This window comes from Prinia subflava, chromosome 15 (genome assembly GCF_021018805.1).
Source record: "Prinia subflava isolate CZ2003 ecotype Zambia chromosome 15, Cam_Psub_1.2, whole genome shotgun sequence".
Lineage (NCBI taxonomy): Eukaryota > Metazoa > Chordata > Aves > Passeriformes > Cisticolidae > Prinia > Prinia subflava.
In genome coordinates this window covers 19,751,001-19,771,192 of record NC_086261.1, presented here as the reverse complement: position 1 = coordinate 19,771,192, position 20,192 = coordinate 19,751,001, and the positions used below count along the sequence as shown (strand labels likewise).

Sequence of the window (20,192 nt, the reverse complement as noted above, 5' to 3'; positions counted from 1 at the left end):
ATGGGCCCACAACGGGCACAGCTCCGCACGGGCACGGCCACGGGCCCCACAGGGGCATGGGCCCACAACGGGCACAGCTCCGCACGGGCACGGCCACGGGCCCCACAGCGGGCACGGCCACGGGCCCCTCAGGGGAATGGGCCCACAGCGGCCCCGCACGGGCACGGCCACGGGCCCGCAGGGGGCACGGGCCCGCTGGGAAAAACCCTCGGAACCTGAACGCTGCAGGCTGAAAGCGTCACGCGTGGAGCACGAAAGCGATAGTCCACCAAAATTTAATGTACGTATAAAATACAGAAATAGTAATAAAAATCACCTGCCACTCGCCGTGGTAATTGTCAAGTGGAACAGAAAGCTGTCCCAGCACTTGCTCCTTCAATGTGTTTTTTCCCTTTTCTTTTAGAAGCAGGATCCAAAAACAGATCCACAAACCCAAGCAGACCAATTAAACACAGGTCTGTACGAGTGGTGGCAGAGTAAAACATCAGGTTTGTATTTGTGTTAATATTCATGCACCAAACTGTAGTTTCTGCTTCACGGCTGTGATACTTAAATCACAACTAGAGCTGTATAGCTTAGATAATTGAGCAATACACTTAATACGATCTAAGCCTGTTAATTAAATAACAGCATATTAACATGAAAAAAGGTAAAAATTAATCTCAAAAAATCCAGTTCAATTGCCTGCAACAGCAACTTTAAAAATAATTTCTAAATGATGAAAATACCGTGTTCTGTTCTAAACAGAAATACAGACAATTTCAAGTACAACATACTGTTTTAAAATTAAAACTGTCCTTTCCTCTTTTCCAGCATTTTAACTACTCCCAGCAAATAAATTACACACAGAAAGGTTTTTCAAAGTTGTTTTTAGTTTTAGTTAAAAGTCAAAACAATAGCAAACAGAGGAAAAAAATGAAACACTTCACACACAGTTATAGTAATTCCACTGCATTCTTGGCAAGCACCATTACAGCAGCCAGTCATCACACCAACTCCACGAGTGCCGTGTTACACTGAGACTTCCAGCAAAGACTCCAGTGCGTTCACAGTTTGTGAACACACGTTCTGAAACAACCCAGCTACTCACACCAGCCCACCCCAATTTTTCTTACTGTCTGGTGCTAGAAAATAAACGAATCCAAACTGCTGAGGCACCTAGGCACTGCCAGGTCACAGTCAGGGACCTGCTGTGTGACTCAGGAGCTCAGCACTGCCAGCAGCATCCCCACCCTCGTACTGCCCTGACCTCCACAGCAAACCAGCCCCCATCAGAGGTGTGGGACTCTCTGAACAAGCATTCTGCCACTCGGGCAGATTGGAAACCCATGCGATTGTTAAAGGAGCTGGCAGGTGCATCTGTCCTTCATGCTTTTCCTGGAGCACCAACAGTGCTACATTTGCTTATTTTGTGTATCCATTAACTGAAAATTCTCTCAGATGAGCATCACTGCTGTGCAGGAAGAAAGAAACATTTCACATAGGCAGCTAATAATTTTTTTCCTAGTAGCAACATCAGAATTCTTCTTCTGCATTTGGAATTTGTGAAGTCTTAAATTTTTTGAGTTTTTCAATAGCAGAAGATACTGAAATCTCTCCATGAACTTTGTTGTCTCTTGTTCTCACATTGACAGCATTGTTTGCTTTCTCCTTTTCTCCAACCACTGCAAGACACAGCACAAAATATTACACAATCTGCATTAGCAAATGAGCCTAGAACAAACTTTGTCCATCATTAGAACTTAAGTGATATTCAGAAATGTAAGAAGCTGCAATTACCTAAAATGAAGTTATACTGTGCCAGCTGTGCATTTCTAATTTTCTTGTTTAATGTGCAACTTTGATCTAGGTCCACATCTGACATAAATCCTGCTTCAAAAAATTGGTTGCAAACCTAAAAAAAACCCAAAGAAACCAAAACCCTCTTAGTATTACTATATATTTTACAACATATATTTGTAAGTGCTGCAGTTATTTATCTCTCCCAATAATTAATTCATGCATATGCATAATTTTGTTCTTGAGGATGATTATAAGGAATTTAGTGAAGTTATCTGAAAAAACCTGCACACAGAGCAGCACCTCAGCTGGGAGACAATACAAGATAACATCTATATCACACGTGCTGCTCTGCTGCTGCATGACAAAAACATGTTCTAGTCTGAGAAAGGAGAACGAGGAGAAGGAATAAACACACTTATTCTGGCATTAATAGCAAAGCATGGGACAGGGGGAAAACCAACCATGGTTCAAAAGTGGTGTAATCAAGAATACACATGGTTGGAAATGGAAGAAACTGGCTCTGCCTACTTCGAGCTAGAGAGTACTGTAACGAAGCATTAGTTATATAAGGCTTGTCATCCAGGATGCTTTGTTCTTTAATAATTACAGAAGTATGTACATAATTAAAGAACCCAAATTACTTGAAGTTACATGCCCCTTACTAACACATACACAAATTTTGGACCGAAACTTTTCTATTGAAAAATGTACCTCTCCCCCCAGCCATGTTTCCAGAGTTATTGAGCATTGATTCCCTGTTCCAGGACAAGGACTCCAGGCTCTGCTGCCCCAGGGAGGCAGGCTCTCCTCTCACCTGCTGCGCGTACTGTTCCGAGGCGGGGCCCACGGGCACGACCATCACCTGCCGTGGAGACAGCCACAACGGCCTGGCCAGACAGCACAAACAGCAAACAAAGGTGCATTTTACACTTCCACTCACAGCCAGTGTTATGTTCCACAGTAACAATGTCTGTACAGAATTATTTACATTAGCTAAGGATGCTGGATAGTGTATTGTCTCCCTCTTTTCAAGCTCACATAAAATAGCAAATTGATTGATTCCAGTAAAATGTCATATAGGGAAGGTGAACCTTCTGTTTTCTTCCCAGCTAACTTCACAACTTTAAATAGAATTTTTCTGCATAATTTTCACTTTTATCTATAACTTTACAGCAAAAGGTGGGCAGTCAGACAGCTGACTGAAACTAAGAATTAACTCTTCCTTAGTACTTTAAATACATTCATGAAGAAATATTTCCAGATCTTATCCAAGATAAAATGATCAATCTTAGAAGTATAAAAATATTTCACATATTGAGATTAACTGATGTCTGTGTATACACAATTAATTGCTTTACACATGTCTGACATCCTCCTGGTATAAAAGCATGAGTTTTAAGAAAAAAGGAACAATAGTGCAAGACTTACACATTCAATTACAATTCCTATTTCTGCATTACTTTTCTTTTTTTCTGCAGTCTCATGAAATTGTATGGATATTGCGCAACTCAGACCAGAAAACTGGACTTTTCTTGTAATCTAAATTATCCCTAGAATTCTCACTAATTTTGTGAGAATTTCAGGGATATTATTTTTGCATTATAATATATGGGACAATAGGAAGGATATGCAGTTTCTAGGCTGTTAAAGCCTTCTTAGAATTCCACTTGTGCTACATACCATTTTCCTCCATAATTTTCTGCTAGAATAGCTATCATTCTCTCCACAGATCCCAAAATAGCTCTGTGAATAATCACTGGCCTTTTCTTGTCATCACCATCCTTACTGAAAAAAAAAAATCAATGTTTTTTTTTAAAAATAAAGTTATCTTAGCTCACACACATGTAATTCTACTAATATTTTTGATTCTACTTTCAGCAGAAAGACAAAATTTAGTTAGTTATGAAAAATCTGGTTTTATTAAAAATGTACTTCAAGTCAGCTGGGCTTTTAAAGGAATTCTAATTTAAAATAATTATGCCTATAGCTAGTGGCAGAGACACTTAAATTTGAGAAGACACTTGACTGACTCAGCACCATTTTTGGGCATTTTAATATTTTATCTTTCACTCCCTTTACATTAGGACTTGTTTCTATTTTGTTGCACAGGATCTTACCTGCCTATACTGTTCATTACTTCACTTAAATTACAACTCTGATATTTAAAAAACCTGGATTTTTCAAAAAAAGCCAGCTCATAACAATATTATCACCTATCACAAAAGCTGTGACATCTACTGTAGAATATGCAAGAATAAAAAATAACAAATATTCTTATTCTATCTTCCCCAGCTTCATAATATGCAAAATCTAACACAGCAAGAAATACAACCCAGAAAATGAGTACTCAGGTCAACGTGGCACTAACATTAATTCACTCAGTAGGCCTAGCTAGAAACCAGCCAGATTTTCACTAAAGGCTGTTTGCACTTGGTGTATGTTCCAAGTTAACTAATTTAATCTGATAAAAATAAAGAACCACTTAGTACAAACATACTTGCTCCTTAGGGCATGTTTGAATTTGTGTGCCATGGCTTCCAAGGTGACACAATGACTAGGCTGAAAATGAAAACTGACTCAGCTGAGGAGTTTTCAGCAGAACTTTTGATCAATTGTCTTCAGAACTGGCAGACAAGACAGACAATGAGACTCTCCTGCATTTACTATTAAAGTGAATTATCATTATATTGAGAAAGTATCTCCAAGTTCGTAACTCTCTTTTCTACCCCCTATTAGAGGGTGTTTGCTTTCCCTACCAGCTGATTTACAAGCTAATCCTTTATTAAATGAGCAATACAGCATTAGTACTTAATGGGAATTACAGATAATGAAAGCTATTGTTTAATTGCATTTTTAAAAGGAAGATACTTAGCTTAATCACTCACCCAACATAAGTAAGATTAAAGCGAATGGGTAGCTGGAAGTCAAGTTGGATGGTAGCACATTGATGGTACCTACCAATTGCATCTTTGATTTTAATATCAATCTGGGAAGCAAAATAACACAGTTACTAAATATAGTTTGCCTGCAGTACATCTGCATTTCTGTCCATCCCAAAGTTACACTGAAATGCCGAGTCACTAACCTTAGGTCCATAAAATGCTCCATCTCCTGGATTCAAACTCCATTGCTCTCCAAAGTTATTCAAGCTGTTTTGAAGTTGCTAATCATGAGAGAATAATTAAAAGAGGTATAGAATGGCCTCTCATTACTGGAAGTCAAAGTATTTGCCTTTGAAGTTCAAAAGGAGTCAAAAGGCAGCACAACTCCTACTGTTCAAGCATTTGCTCATTTATGATAAACAATCTGGACACAGTAGTTCATTGTATAAATATTATGAATAATCAGAAAAAAAAAATCAATAGAAATCTAATTAGTTCAAGGAAACGGGCTAAGTAAGAATCTGAAAGTTTTGGTTTTCTATAGAAACTTCAGATTTAATGTGATGTTTTCCTACAAGAATTTCCACTAAGGGCAGTATTTAGCATCTGATTTAAGCAATTTCACCATGCAGCATGGAAGAACTCAGTTAGATATTTAACTCTGCAAATACAAATATCAATTAATTGTTTGTTTGCTTTTAAATTAATTACCTTTTCTGCATGATCCCAGATCTCTAGATCTCCAAGATAATTTTCTGGTCTTGTAGAAAGATGTAGTTGAAAGGTAAAGCCAAAGACAGCATACACTGACTTCAAGAAATCAAGACAGCCCTTAATTTCTTCTTCAATCTTAAACATAAAACATATTAAAAGAGGTTAAAATTTACTTACAGAAAAATGTAATCTACTTAATTCCTCATAACCAGAACATAAGAGTCCATTACATAAGAAATAATTCAAAATCACTCAAAAATTATATCCAATGAATCCAAATCCATTTAATGTGCAAAGAGAGATCTGAGGTGTTGGGGCTTCAAAGCATGGCAACAAAAGTAGTATTTCTGTTAAGCATGAGGTTCTGGAACCAAATTGTATCCTGAAGTACATCAATTTATACATATAATTCCACTACAATTTATGGCATTACTAACAAAATAAAGTTTTTATTCAGCATTTCTATAGAGAACAATGGGATCAACTGCTTTTTTTTTTGCAGAGGGAGATGGAAAATGCAACAAATCTTACTTTCTGGGATTTAGGTGCTAAATGCATCTTTCTAAATAAAAGGAAGCACCTAGAAAACACTCATTAAAAGCAGCATTACCCTACACAGTGGAAGAAACAGGAGTGAAATAACTTCAGGGATTTTTTTTCTTGTTCACTTTTAGTTTGCACTGGGAGAGGGAAGGGTTTTCTGGTTCACTGGTGGGGACGTGGGAGGTGCCTTTTTTTATTTTTTACCTGTTCCATCGTGCAAAAGATGTGAGCATCATCTTGTTGGAAGCGCCTTACACGAGTCAAGCCACTCAAAGTGCCCGAGAGCTCATTTCTGTGAAGAACTCCAAAATCTGCAAGTCTGAGAGGCAATTCCCTCCAGGATCGGGGACGATGGGCAAACATCAAGCTAAAGGAACATGGAAGAACCTTCCTCTCATCCTTCTTGCAGGAGATTTGAGACAACACAGAAAATGAAGCTCAGAACACACAGGCAAACAAAGCACACCACTCAGTGAACTGCTAAAGACCACTGAGGAAAAAAGGACTGCATGAGCAAATCAAGACTGGCTCATCCTTACTCTTCTTGGAACACCACATCTGATGGGCACCTCTACCCAACAGAACTGGTATTTACCAGCATACAGAGCAGTATTAGCAGGAAAAACCCGGCTCAGTGCACACTTACTGCCAGGGTCTGCTTTGGGACACTGTCAGAGAAGCCCTCTGGACACACTGGCTTAGGGGTCCATCACAGGCACACATCACAGCATGCATTAATGCTCCTTTCACTTCTCAGCCCCACAAAGCATAAGCCATGTAAAATAAGACATTTTCCAGTTGACAGTACAAACCAATGTCCTGGACAATTCATGGGTTTAAGGGCAAACGTTTCCTTCTCAATCTCAAAAGAGAACATATTTTCACTGTAGTGCTGCCAGTGTCCTGAAGCTTCCCAGAGTTTACTGTTGAAGACGTTCGGAGACACAACTTCAGTAAAATTACGCCTGCGATACTCCCCCTATGGAACAAACACAACATTTAAAAGGTGAGAGAGCTTTTGACAAGCAAAAGCTTGATTTTTTTACCTGTGGTATTATGATGGCAATATACAGGGACATGGTAGGACCACTGCAAATGTAGATTTTGCACAATTGGAAAAACACAGCTTCACTCTGCCTTATTTCCAAAAGGTTAAATTTGCATAATCCTTGTGAAAATCTTGTAAGTGTTTACATACATAGATACTTCTCTCTTTGTGGATAGCTCAGTGCTATGAATGGCCTATCATTTAAGATCAACAAATGACAGTCAAGTTGTTAGGACTTGTATCAATAACATCAGTCGATACTCACCCGTATGAAATCCATGAGCGTGTTATAAAGAAAGGCACCTCTAGGGAGGAAAAAGCAGCTTCCAGGACTCAAATCATGAAAGAAGAAGAGTTCTTGCTCCTAGGAATATGAAAACCAGAATGCTCTAATAATAATTCAGAGAGGATTGCAGAATGTAACTGCTTCACACACATCAAGGCACTGTTTGCAGAAATGGGATATTACGGCAACAAGATGATTTACGAGTTCTCAGCAAGACCGATTAATTGATCTGCAGCTCTGACTCTTGGAAATCTGTAACAACACTGAATCCATTTGATCCTTTGACCATGTCAGTTTTGACGTTTCCCCAAATTTGCACTTATTATAAAGAATGACCAAATCAATTCACATAATTTCCAAATAAATTCTCTTCTGTGAAAAGTAGAGTGGTTTAGGTAGGATTTGCAAAGACTCTACATTAATAGGTCTAAGATTTATATCCCTAAACTAAGGGACTAAAGCAATTAACGTCTTCCCAACATTAGTTTAACATTCATATGCAAGTGACAAATTGAGTTTGTAGAATTAAAATTTTAAAATGTAAGCAACATCAAGAAGCACACAGAAATGGCATCCCTTAAAACTGTCAAAAAATAACAACAAAAAAATCAAACCAAAACTAAAATACAAGGGAACAGAATTAATTCTATAATAGAAGTATAAAAGAAGTAGACAGTGGAATAGTGTACCTTTCCAATTTTCCTATGATCCCGGTTTTTGGCTTCTTCCTGGACCTTTTCCCATTCCTTCATCATTTTGTTATCAGGAAAGGATATTCCATATATTCTCTGCAGACTTTCCATATCGGATTTTCCTTCCCAATATGTAGAGGAACTCTGATACACAAAACCCATACTTTAACATAATATTATATAATATGAGGGAAAGAAGGATAAACACTAACCCATTTGAGCACTATTATATTTTTCCTTGGGAAAAGAATTATATGCAGTCTTTCAGCATTTGTTTGTAATACAAAGAGACTTGCAGTGCCTTTTAGTCAGCATACTAATAAAGAAGACAAACAAAAGTGACAAGTCAAATCGTTTTATTCTGCTTAGGTACCTTGTTTTAACTCACATCATGGCATATTTTATTATTTCCTGTTATGGCTTCTAAAAAGGCAGGACTTGTTTACATTGAAGACATAATGAAGTAGGGAAACATGAAAGGCAAAACAAACCTAGCTCTCACAGTTAAATCTTAGCAGTTTTAACCCTCTAGCCACTTAATCCCTAGAACTCAAGAGTTCCATACACTTCAGTTAGGAAGCCAGCAAAAGCCACAATAATGAATGTTCTAAAGAGCTCAGTCTAATAAGGTTACCAAAATTAGCATTTGTGAGTAACTTAAACTACACTATAAATGCAGAGGCCTCTGCAAACACTGTCTCTGGCTTTCCTGGAAGCAATGCCATTTTTTAACAGCAGCACTTGCAGACCTGCCAAGGTCCACTTTCTCTCCTGTACCTGAAAGATACCACCTGACAAGGTCAAAATCCCATTTTCTGACCCAGTGAGTATCTTGACATTCACCTAGTGCAGAACAGAGCACACACACCCCCTGCACTCAGATGTCCCTTGTCCTGTGAAGTGCAGTGCTGCTGGGAGATGGCAGCACGGTCCTGCCACAAGAGCTCAGCACTGCGCTTCTCTCCTGTGCACAGCAGCATCGCCCCCACAGCCCCTCTGCTCGCCACCAGCTAGGGCAGTTCTGCAGTGCTCTTCATCAGTCTAAATGTGCAGGTTACTGCACTAATGCTCTGATAAAAATACAGGCTGCTAACTTTCACTGAGGTGCTACTGTCTTAGTCAAGAACCAGTTAATGTTAGACACAGATCAACAATCAATGTCTGTAGTGCTACTTGTACAACGGGAGCTGGGAGAGAAATGAAGAACTATTGTACAGAAAGCAAAGGAAAGAATACAAAGGACCAATTCCAGTATAATCAGCTCAGGAAAAATAAATATGTAAATAAATCAACTGACATTTTATTTCAGTTTCAATGCACAGTTAGTTTAAACTTACCTTAATTATTTTAAGGACCTTAATTTTTCCAGTGTGTCTCACATGTGGACCTCTGCAGAGATCAATCAATGGACCACATCTATATGCCAAAACAAAGAGAGTGCTGACTTCCAAGCAATCCAACATTTTTCAATACAGTCACTAATGGCACACAAGTTCATGTTTGACACATTCAAACATGCCAGTAAATATAAATATGCAGCAAATTCAGCGCACCTTAAATGTAACTGTGCCTTCTACCCAAGGTGGAATATTCACTCAGTAAACGCTCAGCACACTTCATCCATTTTCAAGAACATCTTAACACATTTGCCAATTCATATAGTTCCATATGTGAACTTGTTCAAGTTGGCCAGGAAATTTTAAACGATGCACATCAAACAGCAAATGGTTGTGCCATTTTCCAACCAACTAACAAGTAACTGAATGAGCAGGTTCCTCACCCCACACTGAGCTAGAGCTGGCTTTAACATTATGCAGCAAGCCAATGTAAGAGATGGCAACTTATTTTAATCAGTCTACTGAAACCAGAGGTAATAAATAAAAACTGAATTTGATATCTGTCCATAAATTGAGACCTAATCTGTCCCAGCAGAAAAAGAAAATATCTCACTTTACCTAAATAGCAATATTAATTGCAAACGTAAGTCCCAATCACACAAGAACTCAGAACTTGGAATAAAAAAACCTCCAAATTATTCTCTCAAATTAAATTAATTAGCTATAAAAATACTTCACAATATCTTTCAAGTATATTTCTTTACCTGTATACTGTGGTAGTTGGTGTCTTCACTTTCTCATTAAGGATACGACACTTAAACTTGTTATACTGCATGTGGAAACATGAATAACCAGAAACATCAATAAAATCGATATTAAAATTCTCTTTAAAATTAAATAATACACAACACAACAACAACAAAAAAACCTCCACATATATTTCTCAGAAGAGCTGCAAAAGCAGAGGGGAAGAGACAGAAACAACTCCCGTGAGGGTGTGTCGAGGGTGTGATTACCCCAAAGCACCTGTGAAAAGCAACTGCACACTCCAGTGAGACTGGCCACAGTCACTGAATGAAACAGGACTAGAGCTGAGGGCTTTTCTGACTTGTCTTCACAAGTGAGCCAGAAGAAATGTATGCCTTTCATTTGCTTATTTGTTCTTTCATTGAGCTTGAGGTGTGTTTCTGTGGAATAAGGAATTGTTTTTGTAAGTGCTTGAAAACATCCTGAGCACTTGAGAGGCATATGGAGAGGGGGAAACAGATGATGTTGTTCTCCTTTGTTTTATTAGACAGGTGCTATTCTGACGAGTCAGTCACATGCAATATTTCATAAAAGTTACATTTTAAAAGACCACTGTACCAGATCCACAGCTACTCTAAAGATTTACCTTGAACATGTCTAACAGGATCTCCTTTTTGACTTCCAGCCTTTCAAAAGCCTGTTTCTCTTTTATGATACTTCTACAACGGTTCTCTAGTAGTGGGAATTCAGTACTAGATACATTTCTAGATAAAAAGACACAGGCAAAAGAAATAAAAATGAATTTTTTGATACTCCCATTTTTTCAAGTGACCACTTTCTAATGGTCTAATTTGAAAAACATGGAATGTGTTGTGATTTGTTACAGTATTTTTTTTCTTAGTTACTTAAAATCAGATGTCTTTTCAGACACTAAACCCAGAAACACAGATAGTACCACCTTGAACAAACCCATTGCAATCATTCCTGGAACAGTCTTTGACATGATTAAATGTCTGGAAGACCGATAGCTCAAAAAAACCATATGATCTAAGAAAAAAAACAAACCCAGGGGAAAAAATGCTCAACTCAGCCATATGAGCCAGTTTATCAGCTCATGCAGATTCAGTATTCTCCCTGCCTACAGAAAGATAAACAAGGAAAAACCAGAATTGTAAAGCTGTGCAAAAGGATTAGAAAAGTAGTAAACACCTAGACAAGTTACAAGCATTTGTGCCCTCTCTGCAAGTGACTATGGCCCCTGGAAACCAAACTTGCATGACTCCTCAAGGAAGGAGGACTCCTCAAGTCCCCTTTGCCTCACAGGAACTTCAGAAAGTTCAACCCTAACGCTCTGCACTTTTTCCACAGAAAAGCTTCAGCTCTTACAGAGCAGGTGTCTGAACACTGCTTCTGAATTTAAATATATACACAAACTCAACTGGCCTGTATACATAGAGGAATATGCTTCAAATCATATTAGAGACACAATTCTACTTTTAACATGCAGAATCAAACAAAATAATTCTAGTTCTGAGCTTTAATATGGAGTAATAAGATTCTAAGACACTGTAATTTTACCTGTCTTCAATATACATGTCATAATGAAATCCATTCTCAATTGGTGGTCCATAGCATAAGCAACCCCCAAAATATCCTTCCATGGCCTCTCCAAGAATGTGAGCACTAGAATGCCAGTAAACCTGGAAATGAAGTCAGGTGAGCAAACCATGAGGTCAATGGCATTGTGGAACTAAAAAGAAGAAAAAACAAACTAGAGATGTATCTGCAGATAGGACACAGACTGGAACCAATGTTGTTCAGATTTTGAGACAAGTAAAACAACTTCATCTTTTCATTTTGAAGCACTCGAAATTACTAATATAATGACAAATATAGCACTAAAGGCCCACCATACTTCAGTCTGAAAGAGGATGACTATACCTCTGCACAGCTCCTTCAGCTTAGTACTTACTGTACCTTGTTCATTTTTAAGTTAATTTCAGTCAAAATCTATGCACCACTAATCACATCTCAAGCAATGTAGCCAATTAAGTTGCCATTGCTCAGACTCAGTACTTTTATTAATGGGTCTGTAAACTACATTACCTGAAATGTCAGCAGAGGGAAGCCAACAACACAGTAGATCAATACCAGTCTGATGTTCTGAGTTCTTATTAATTCAGACTACTTCAGAGCTACTGCTACAAGACAAAACCTTTACAGGCTCCTGAAATGTCTCCAACAAGCTTAATCACATGAATAATTCTTTGACAAAACTCAAGTCCAATCCTAGCACATAAAAATAACATAAGCTTCAGACTGCATACCATTTAAAGAAAAATCTTGGTCACGTTACTAAGCATATATATAGTTTAACTGACTAAGTTTTATGTCTACTTAAGGATCTAATAAGCAATGCCAGTTCAAGGAGGTGTAGATTTCATTTATGACTCAAGTCTAATATTGAAGAGTTTTTAGAAAACAGTAGAGACTGCCTCATTTTGCTTTCACTGTCTGATCTTCAAATGCACTGAGCCAAACCAAAGACTGTTTCAAGTTAACATACAAATCAAGGCCTTCTGTACAAACTCCTCTGAGAAATAACTTGTTAAAGAGAAAGGTGAAAAGAACACAAAGATTTCACTCACAGACTACAGGCACTTAGTATCTAATCTTCTTTGGTGAATCATAGGAAATACATTACTTGAGTCGTTTTCTGGGGTTTTTTTAATTCAAGATTTTAAAAGCTTAATGCTGCAATCAATTTTATGTCGTTTCTTTAATCAAGAAGAAACCAAAGAGTGTTTACTCACAGTTTTGGCTTCTTCATTATCAAAGGTGAGCAGCTCTAGAGTACAATCTCCCTCCAGTGGACGGTCCAGGTCCCAGAGTTCACCATTCACTTTGGCTATGACTGCATTTGAAGCCAACATTTTGCTAAAGAAACAGAAGAGATAACAAGAGACAAGAATATTTAGGTTCAGATTTGTGAAAGACTTTAGATTTCTAAACCCCATGAGACCACATCCACATTTTGTAGCACCTTATGACCTAAAACTTCTGTTTCTGTGGTCTTCTTAAACACTTGCCTACTGTTAAGGTATAGAATCTTAAGGTCTTGAGAGGTTTTGTTCAGCAGTTTTCAGTGCTGGGGATCCGGAGGAAAGGCTGCTCCTTCCAACAGGTTCTACTGCATCTGCTGACTCAAAACTTCTGATGTCCTTCAGTTCCTAGCAGTGTCACAGATCTAACTGCAAGCAAGCATTATGATCCCAGCACAGAAGCCCAAGCATCACCCAGAACTGTAACCAGCTGTTTCTGCTACATGAAGCTGAGGTGCCAATGCTTTCCAAGAGAACCCGTGTGAGGGAGCCACCACCCACTGACCGTGACGTGTATTTTATACAAGGTCAGACACAAATGATAGTAACAGCTTTATCACTACAAAAGTAGAACTCCTTGAATGTGCAGGTTACCTGATTCCTACAGCTAATTGATATGGCGTGGTTTTCCAAGATTCCCCTTCAAGCGTCTCTCCATCTGTCAGAGTAATTTTGATAGATTTGCTCTGGTTGGCTGCTCTGTAAGCTAGCAAAGCATCATGTTCTTTTTTCAAGGCTTCATAAAGCTTCAGTCTGTCTTCTATGAAGCTTGGCACACACTGGAGCTGTAACACATGAATTCAATCATACACACACATATTTGTGAGACAAAGAGGATAAAAGGATTCACAGTGCTGGTGCAAGCCCAGAGGTTTCAACCTGTACCTATTCAACGGTACTAGAATTTATACTAATATACAGTAAAGTATTTATAAATAATTATATACAGGATACTTCCACCCCATTACTGACTATTTTATAGTGTTTTTCCAATTTTTCATGCACTTTCATCAGTCTGGACCTACATGGGTCTGTGAGCTGGACCTCAGAAAGCAGCTTATGTTCCTGACCCAAAATTTGCATTTGGCAGATGTCCTGGAGAAATTTGGATCACTCCAACAAGCCCTCGCTTCTCCTCTACATTCAAAGCACCAGACTGAAACCAGACAGTTCACATGAAGGTTCCTGTATTTTAGCTGAAGATGAGTTGTTAAGCTCTGTGGTACTGGAGCAGTGCTGCTAACATCCCTTCAGCCATCGAATGCTGTTTAACTGTGCAGGAACCATCACTCTCCTCAGGCACACAAAACCATGACCTTTATTGTCCAATAACCCAAACCCTTTTGTTACATAAAAAGTAGAGATCTAAGAATGTATCAATAACCCTGCTAATGCAAGATGAAGCTCTTGAATAGTGTGAGGTTTTTTCTCTGTAGCAAGTCTTCTTCCCAAAAGATGGGATTTCAAAATAAAGCGAAGTTTTCTGGATTTTGAGCACCTCTTCTGAACATGGCCAAAAACCACTCCAATTATCATGTGGTATCAAAGAACCACTTACATCATTTTGGTGTTGGTTCACAGCTTCATTTTCTTTTTTCTTTTCCTCTTTAATTTGATTCACTGCATCAGTTGGGATTGCACTGGAGACTTCCTGAAAACAGTGATAATACAAAGTACATCCCTACTATACCTTTAAGATTTTTTCCAGCAACCATCAAAACAAACCAAACCAATATAATATTGGGCTAAAAAGGCAATTGCAAGGAATAAAGTACATCTTTAGTACAAAGACTTCTCATAGCACATCCAAACTGCATCCTTTTGATGTTCTGCAGCACAGCAATGCTGCTCACCAAGCAAAGTCCTCTCGACACAATTTCCCAAATTTTACTACTACAACTATCACCAGCAAAATCGTCCTAGCAAGGCCGTTGGAAATCAAACCGGAGCAGTGAGCAGTCACAGCAACTTTCAGTCTGTGATACCTCGAACACGTTGCCCAGTGATGCTGTGGATGCCCTATCCCTGGCGGTGTTCAAGGCCAGGCTGGATGGGGCTCTAATCAATCTGGTCAAGTGGAAGATGTCCCTGCCCATGGCAAGGCGGCTGAAAAGAGATGATCTTTAGGGTCCTTCCCAACTCAAACCGTTCTATGAACCCGCCGCCTTGGCGCAAAGGCAGCGACCACTGCCCGGTGCTACGGGCAGACCCTGTGACACGCGTCTGCTCCCGGGGCTGGGCGCAGGCGGCTCGGCCCCGTGCGTGTCCCTGTCCCGCCCCGTCCCTTCCGGCCCGCCCGGGGTCACCGCCCCGGCCCCGCTCCGAGCGGCCCCGGCGCTACCTCTCCGCCGGCCGGGGGCAGCGCCGGCGCCGCCCGGCCCAGCTCGGCCGCCAGGCTGCGGCGCAGGTGCAGCAGGCGGTAGCGCAGCTTCTCGTTCTCGGCCCGCAGCCGCTGCAGCTCGGGGCTGGCGCTGCCGGGGCAGGGCAGCTCCTGCGGCTCCTTCAGCCGGCCGACCTCCGCCGCCAGCCAGCGCAGCTCCCGCTCCTGCCGCGCCAGCCGCAGCTCGGCCGCCTCGGCGGCCCCCGCCGCCATCTTGGCCCCGCACGGCCCCGCCCCGCGCGGCCCCGCCCGCTGCCGCCCCTCCGGCCGTGCGGGGCCGTGCGGGGCCGTGCGGGGCCGTGCGGGGCCGTGCGGGGCCGGGCGGGGCCGGGCGGGGCCGTGCGGGGCCGTGCGGGGCCCACCGCCGCCCACCGCCCTGCGAATGGAGCCGGCGGCGCTGCGCGACCCGGCCGCTGCCGCCCCTCCTGCCCCTCCCGCCGTGCGGGGCCGTGCTGGGCCGTGCGGGGCCGTGCGGGGCTCACCGCCCTGCGAATGGAGCCAGCGCGCCCCGCCCGCTGCCGCCCCTCCGGCCGTGCGGGGGCCGTGCGGGGCCCACCGCCCTGCGAATGGAGCCAGCGGCGCTGCGCGACCCGGCCGCTGTGCCGGTGACTGAGCAGCGCACCCGGGCCCGTGAGCAGCTGGGAAGTGTCGATATCCACAGAGTCAGTGAGGGTGGAAAAGACCTCTGAGATCATCGAGTCCAGCCTGTGACCGAGGACCCCCGCATCAACTGGACCGTGGCATCGTGTGCCACATTCAGTCTTCCCTGGAGTGCTTTATGAAACAATGTCAGTGTTAAAACGTGTTGGTCAGATCGCATCCTCATTGACTTCAATGGCAAATAAACACTGCCAGAGCTTATTCGTAGTCCATGCTTCCTGGCTGACACCATCTCTTGTGAAATTAGTCTGACTGAAACTATTCAGCATCTTAGCACAAACTGTAGAATTTAGCACAAAGGTAAATCATTTGAAGAGGTTTGTGTTGCCAGGTGATAGGACTCAGAGCTTGGGAGGGTTGTACACCTCCTACAGCACAGCCCAACAGTTTTGCTGCATCATTTACAGGTCATTGCAGTTAAATACCTCAGTTCCTTGACCCTGGGAATACAAGAGCTCTCCATCACAAATCTTTTATACCCACCATGTACTTCCATGTAGCCTTTTGTCTCAAACACCTCCTGGGCATCTTCACTTTATCTAGTTTCCTCCCTTGATTGTACTTCACACTCACTTTTCCCTGTTCAGTTTCTCAACACACACTTTCAAATTTTTGCCTTTAACCTATATTCAGACTTTAAAAGGTGTGGATTTTTATTACCAAATTGGCGATTAACAAATCAGAATTTTAGCATTTTGTTCTTCTATTAACACAATGGAAAACAACTATATGGTATGTGAGAAGGCAGAGACAAATTTTGTAATTGTCTGCAACGTGATAGATTTCCTGTATCACCCATTCTTCTTTGTGATTTTAAGATTTTATAAGAACACATTTGAGGTTATAAGAACATAATCTTTTACCAACAAAAATAATGGGGCATTTCTGGCTCAAAACACTGTACTCCTTCAGAAGGAAAAAGTCAATTATTCAGTGCTTCAAGTCCAAAGACACTCCTACAGTGTATGCTCACAAATTTTAAGTTAATATACCTCACCAAACTGATACCAATGCATTTTTTTCATTTGCACCAATTCTTCCTTCCTTTCTGAAGAGATGCAGCTTGACAACACCTATGTCTGTCCCTCACTATAGCAAGGTCATGAAGCTTTGAGGCTGGATTGGCAGGTGTGAAAGCAAAGCATAATCTATAGCTTCGTTTAGAAATCATGTCATTATTAATTTGATAGGCTAACTGTTCTTTTAATTTTTAAATTCACTACTGCGCAGAATTAATTGCTCTGCTTAGGATACTGATGACGAGCAGTGTTGGCAGCACAACAAAATAAACACAAATTTGTTTTTTAAATTAAACTCTGAGAAACGTATTCAGGTTACATCCTCTGTATGTCATGTTTGGATAGTGCCTTCTGAACCCACAAACATATAACCTGGGACTTGCTCTAGTGAAGCAACAGAAGAACTTCCCCCCGAAGCTGTAGAGGCTGAGAAGGCAGATTCAGAGGATGCTGTCTAATGAATATAAAGTACCACTATCCATCCGGATCTTTTGTCTGCTGAGATAATGTGGTGTTAATTAGTAGAATTTCTGAGACAGGAACAATTTGAAGAGAAAAAAAATAATTGTACTACCTCTACTGCTATTCAAAACCAGAGGGAATTTTGCAAATTAAACACCCTTCCTTTCAAAGGCTACCTACAAGGCGTGCCAGAGAGGTTTGCTGCGTTCTCTGCCCTCTGCAGATGAGCCCGGTTCAGCTGTGCTCCCTGGCTCCTGGGTAGGATGGCTCCTGGCTGGGACAGCAGCTGCTTTGAACCATCTCTCTCCCCGCACGAGGGTCCTCTCTGGTGTGTGATGCCGGGCAGAGCACAGGGAGCTCTACCTGAGGTGATCACAGGAGCGTGAGAATCGCACTGCTATGGCCAATAAGCCATAACATTGTAAACTGGGACAATATTGCCTCAAAAACCACGCAGTCCCGCGGTCCTTGCCCGGCTGATGTGGCACACTGAGGCTTGTTGTTTCTGCAAACAACCACAAGGTGACAGGCGATGCTGCCCAACAATTCCGTGAAGCCTCGCTGCCTAACTGGATGCTCACATACACAATTAAATTCCTGCATTATGCTATGGTCAGTAGTCAACTTTAATCTTAACTGATAAATACTTGAAATTTTGGAAACCGAAGAAGCCTGACAGGGGGATACAGTGGTTGCAACTTAAGATCACAAGAACAGAAAATATTCTAAAACTCATTGGACTAAAAGCTTGGCAAGGTGTTTTTGTTTGCTCCACAACAGATAAACAACCCTTTAGAAAAGTGCAGGTAAGGCCACACGAGCAAGGCCATGGACGCATTAACAGTTGGAAGCAATAGAAATAGGAAAAATAGATCAAGAAACAGGAGGAGGAGGCAGGAAGTACTCATAGCTTTTCTATACAGGGAATTTATGTTGACAGAAAGTATGAAAACAAGAGCGAGGAGTCCTCGTAGGAAGGAGCATTTGCATAAGGGAGGTTATGTAATGTGTGATCCTCAATGAATGATTATCAGTGGCAGAACACCTCCACTGGGATTGCAGTAATCTCCACTGTTAAACCTGGCTCAGGACATGGACGCTATGTGGTTTATTTTGCTTGGAAATGGCATAAAAATCTAGACATCATCACAACAGAAATGTTGTTATTCTTAGTGGTTAAGTATTTACTTTCACAAAAAAGGTTACTCTGTAACCTTTTTTTTTTTATCCTTTTGCCTGTATGTTTACAAAAGATATATCTAAATATGCCTTTCTAAATGTGTAATTCCATTGCATATTAAAGCTAATATTTTATGGAAGAACAAGAAGTGGAGGGCATTAATGTTGTGGTTTGGGTATGGCCTCTGAGGAATATAAAATCAAAGTGTACCAAGGATGCTTTATTTTATGTCCTGTACCAGCTTGTACAGATTATTTCAGTTTGATCAGCTGTCTTCTAGAATGAATTATTTTTTGCAAAGGGATATCTTTGAAGATCAGTTACAGAATTAAAAAGTAACAGTAACTAAGCAATTCTCAGTCTCATCATTACGGTTCAGAAGCTGTTAACAGTTGTAAAGGGCTAATTAGTGTAATGTAATCCTCTTAGGAGGCTGCAGGCATTGAGCTAGATTTCTTTATAATTTGTATGTAGGCCTTCTTTATTCCATTGGAATTACAATAATCACAGACAGCAGTATGTATTTGCATTCTAGCCATCCACATTATGTTTATTTTGCATACTGAATACTGCACAATAAATGCAGAAGTAGAATTTTCTATTTTCTATTTTAATATCAAAATGTTTGGAAGAACAGCCAAGTCTTGGTTTTACAACTGTGCAAAATCTACCAGAAGAGAAAATGAAAACACGAGTAAGTGGCTTTCTGAAATCCCAAGCAATCAGAGAGAGAAAATACTGGAAGAGCTGGATGTGAGCAAAGTGCTGTCATATTTGGTTTACAAGAGAGTATTTTCCTTGGAGGAATACAAAGACATTTGGTCCCAGGAGAGCTACAAGAAGAGAACTGAATATTTTCTAGATAAACTCTATTTAAAAGGCCCAGGTGCTTTCTCTGCCTTTTGTTCCATTTTGGAGGAGGTCTCTCCTAACTTGCTGACACGCTTTCTCCTTGGCTATGAAGGTAAGGTCACTGTCTGCTCTGAAATGCTTAAGTGTATATTGGTAATGTCTTGCAATCCTTTGACACTAATAGTTATGTGCTATAATTAGTGTTTACTTTCTCTCTTGCACTAAACCAGAGATAGTATTTGCTGCCTTTGTGGTTCTTTGTTATAAAAGAGAAAATAATCACGGGAAAAATATATTAATTATATCTTTTGTTATGCTTAGAATATTTAAACTGCTAAAATGCTAAATACTCAAATTGTTGGTACTATTAAATAAAAGTCAGGCTAGGGGAAAGGATTTCTAAGTATTACTGATAACGCTTAGATAAGAAATGTAACACTGATCATTTACGTTCCTTCCCCTTCTGAAATATTTAAAAATAGATTGAGAAGTTCTGTAGGCATAATACCGGAGTATGTGATCCCTTTCACATTTTTCATGTAAGCCACATTATTCATTGTATCTTTCTGTAAATAACTGCATGAAAAAGGATTGTATTACTAAATATCAACCATACAAGTGAAGTTAATCTAAAGGTTATTTGGGCATCAGGCACTATCTGTACTTATTTACGGAACAACATTTTGCTAGATATTAGCGAAGATAATGCGGAAAACGTGTAGAGTG

At 40.5% G+C, this 20,192-nt stretch overlaps 1 protein-coding gene across 2 annotated transcripts; it reads right to left on the bottom strand.

Annotated features, from left to right (window-relative positions):
- Positions 1 to 852: 852 nt before the first annotated feature.
- TARS3 (threonyl-tRNA synthetase 3) lies at positions 853 to 15,636 on the bottom strand. 2 transcript variants are annotated; one of them, XM_063412551.1, is made up of 19 exons: positions 15,255 to 15,636; positions 14,472 to 14,564; positions 13,508 to 13,698; positions 12,845 to 12,968; positions 11,610 to 11,731; positions 10,678 to 10,795; positions 10,049 to 10,113; positions 9,285 to 9,363; positions 7,945 to 8,091; positions 7,235 to 7,333; positions 6,734 to 6,900; positions 6,126 to 6,288; positions 5,376 to 5,513; positions 4,868 to 4,945; positions 4,668 to 4,768; positions 3,463 to 3,567; positions 2,597 to 2,669; positions 1,780 to 1,894; positions 853 to 1,664 (listed from the first exon to the last, which is right to left on the bottom strand). In XM_063412551.1, exons 1-19 carry the CDS (start codon positions 15,504 to 15,506, stop codon positions 1,516 to 1,518), a joined length of 2,379 nt encoding a protein of 792 aa, XP_063268621.1. In that variant the 5' UTR covers positions 15,507 to 15,636; the 3' UTR covers positions 853 to 1,515. The 2 variants fall into 2 exon arrangements, with proteins under 2 accessions (XP_063268621.1, XP_063268622.1); XM_063412552.1 differs by lacking the exons at positions 853 to 1,664; positions 1,780 to 1,894 and having other exon boundaries at positions 2,634 to 2,752.
- Between the last annotated feature and the right edge of the window lie 4,556 nt (positions 15,637 to 20,192).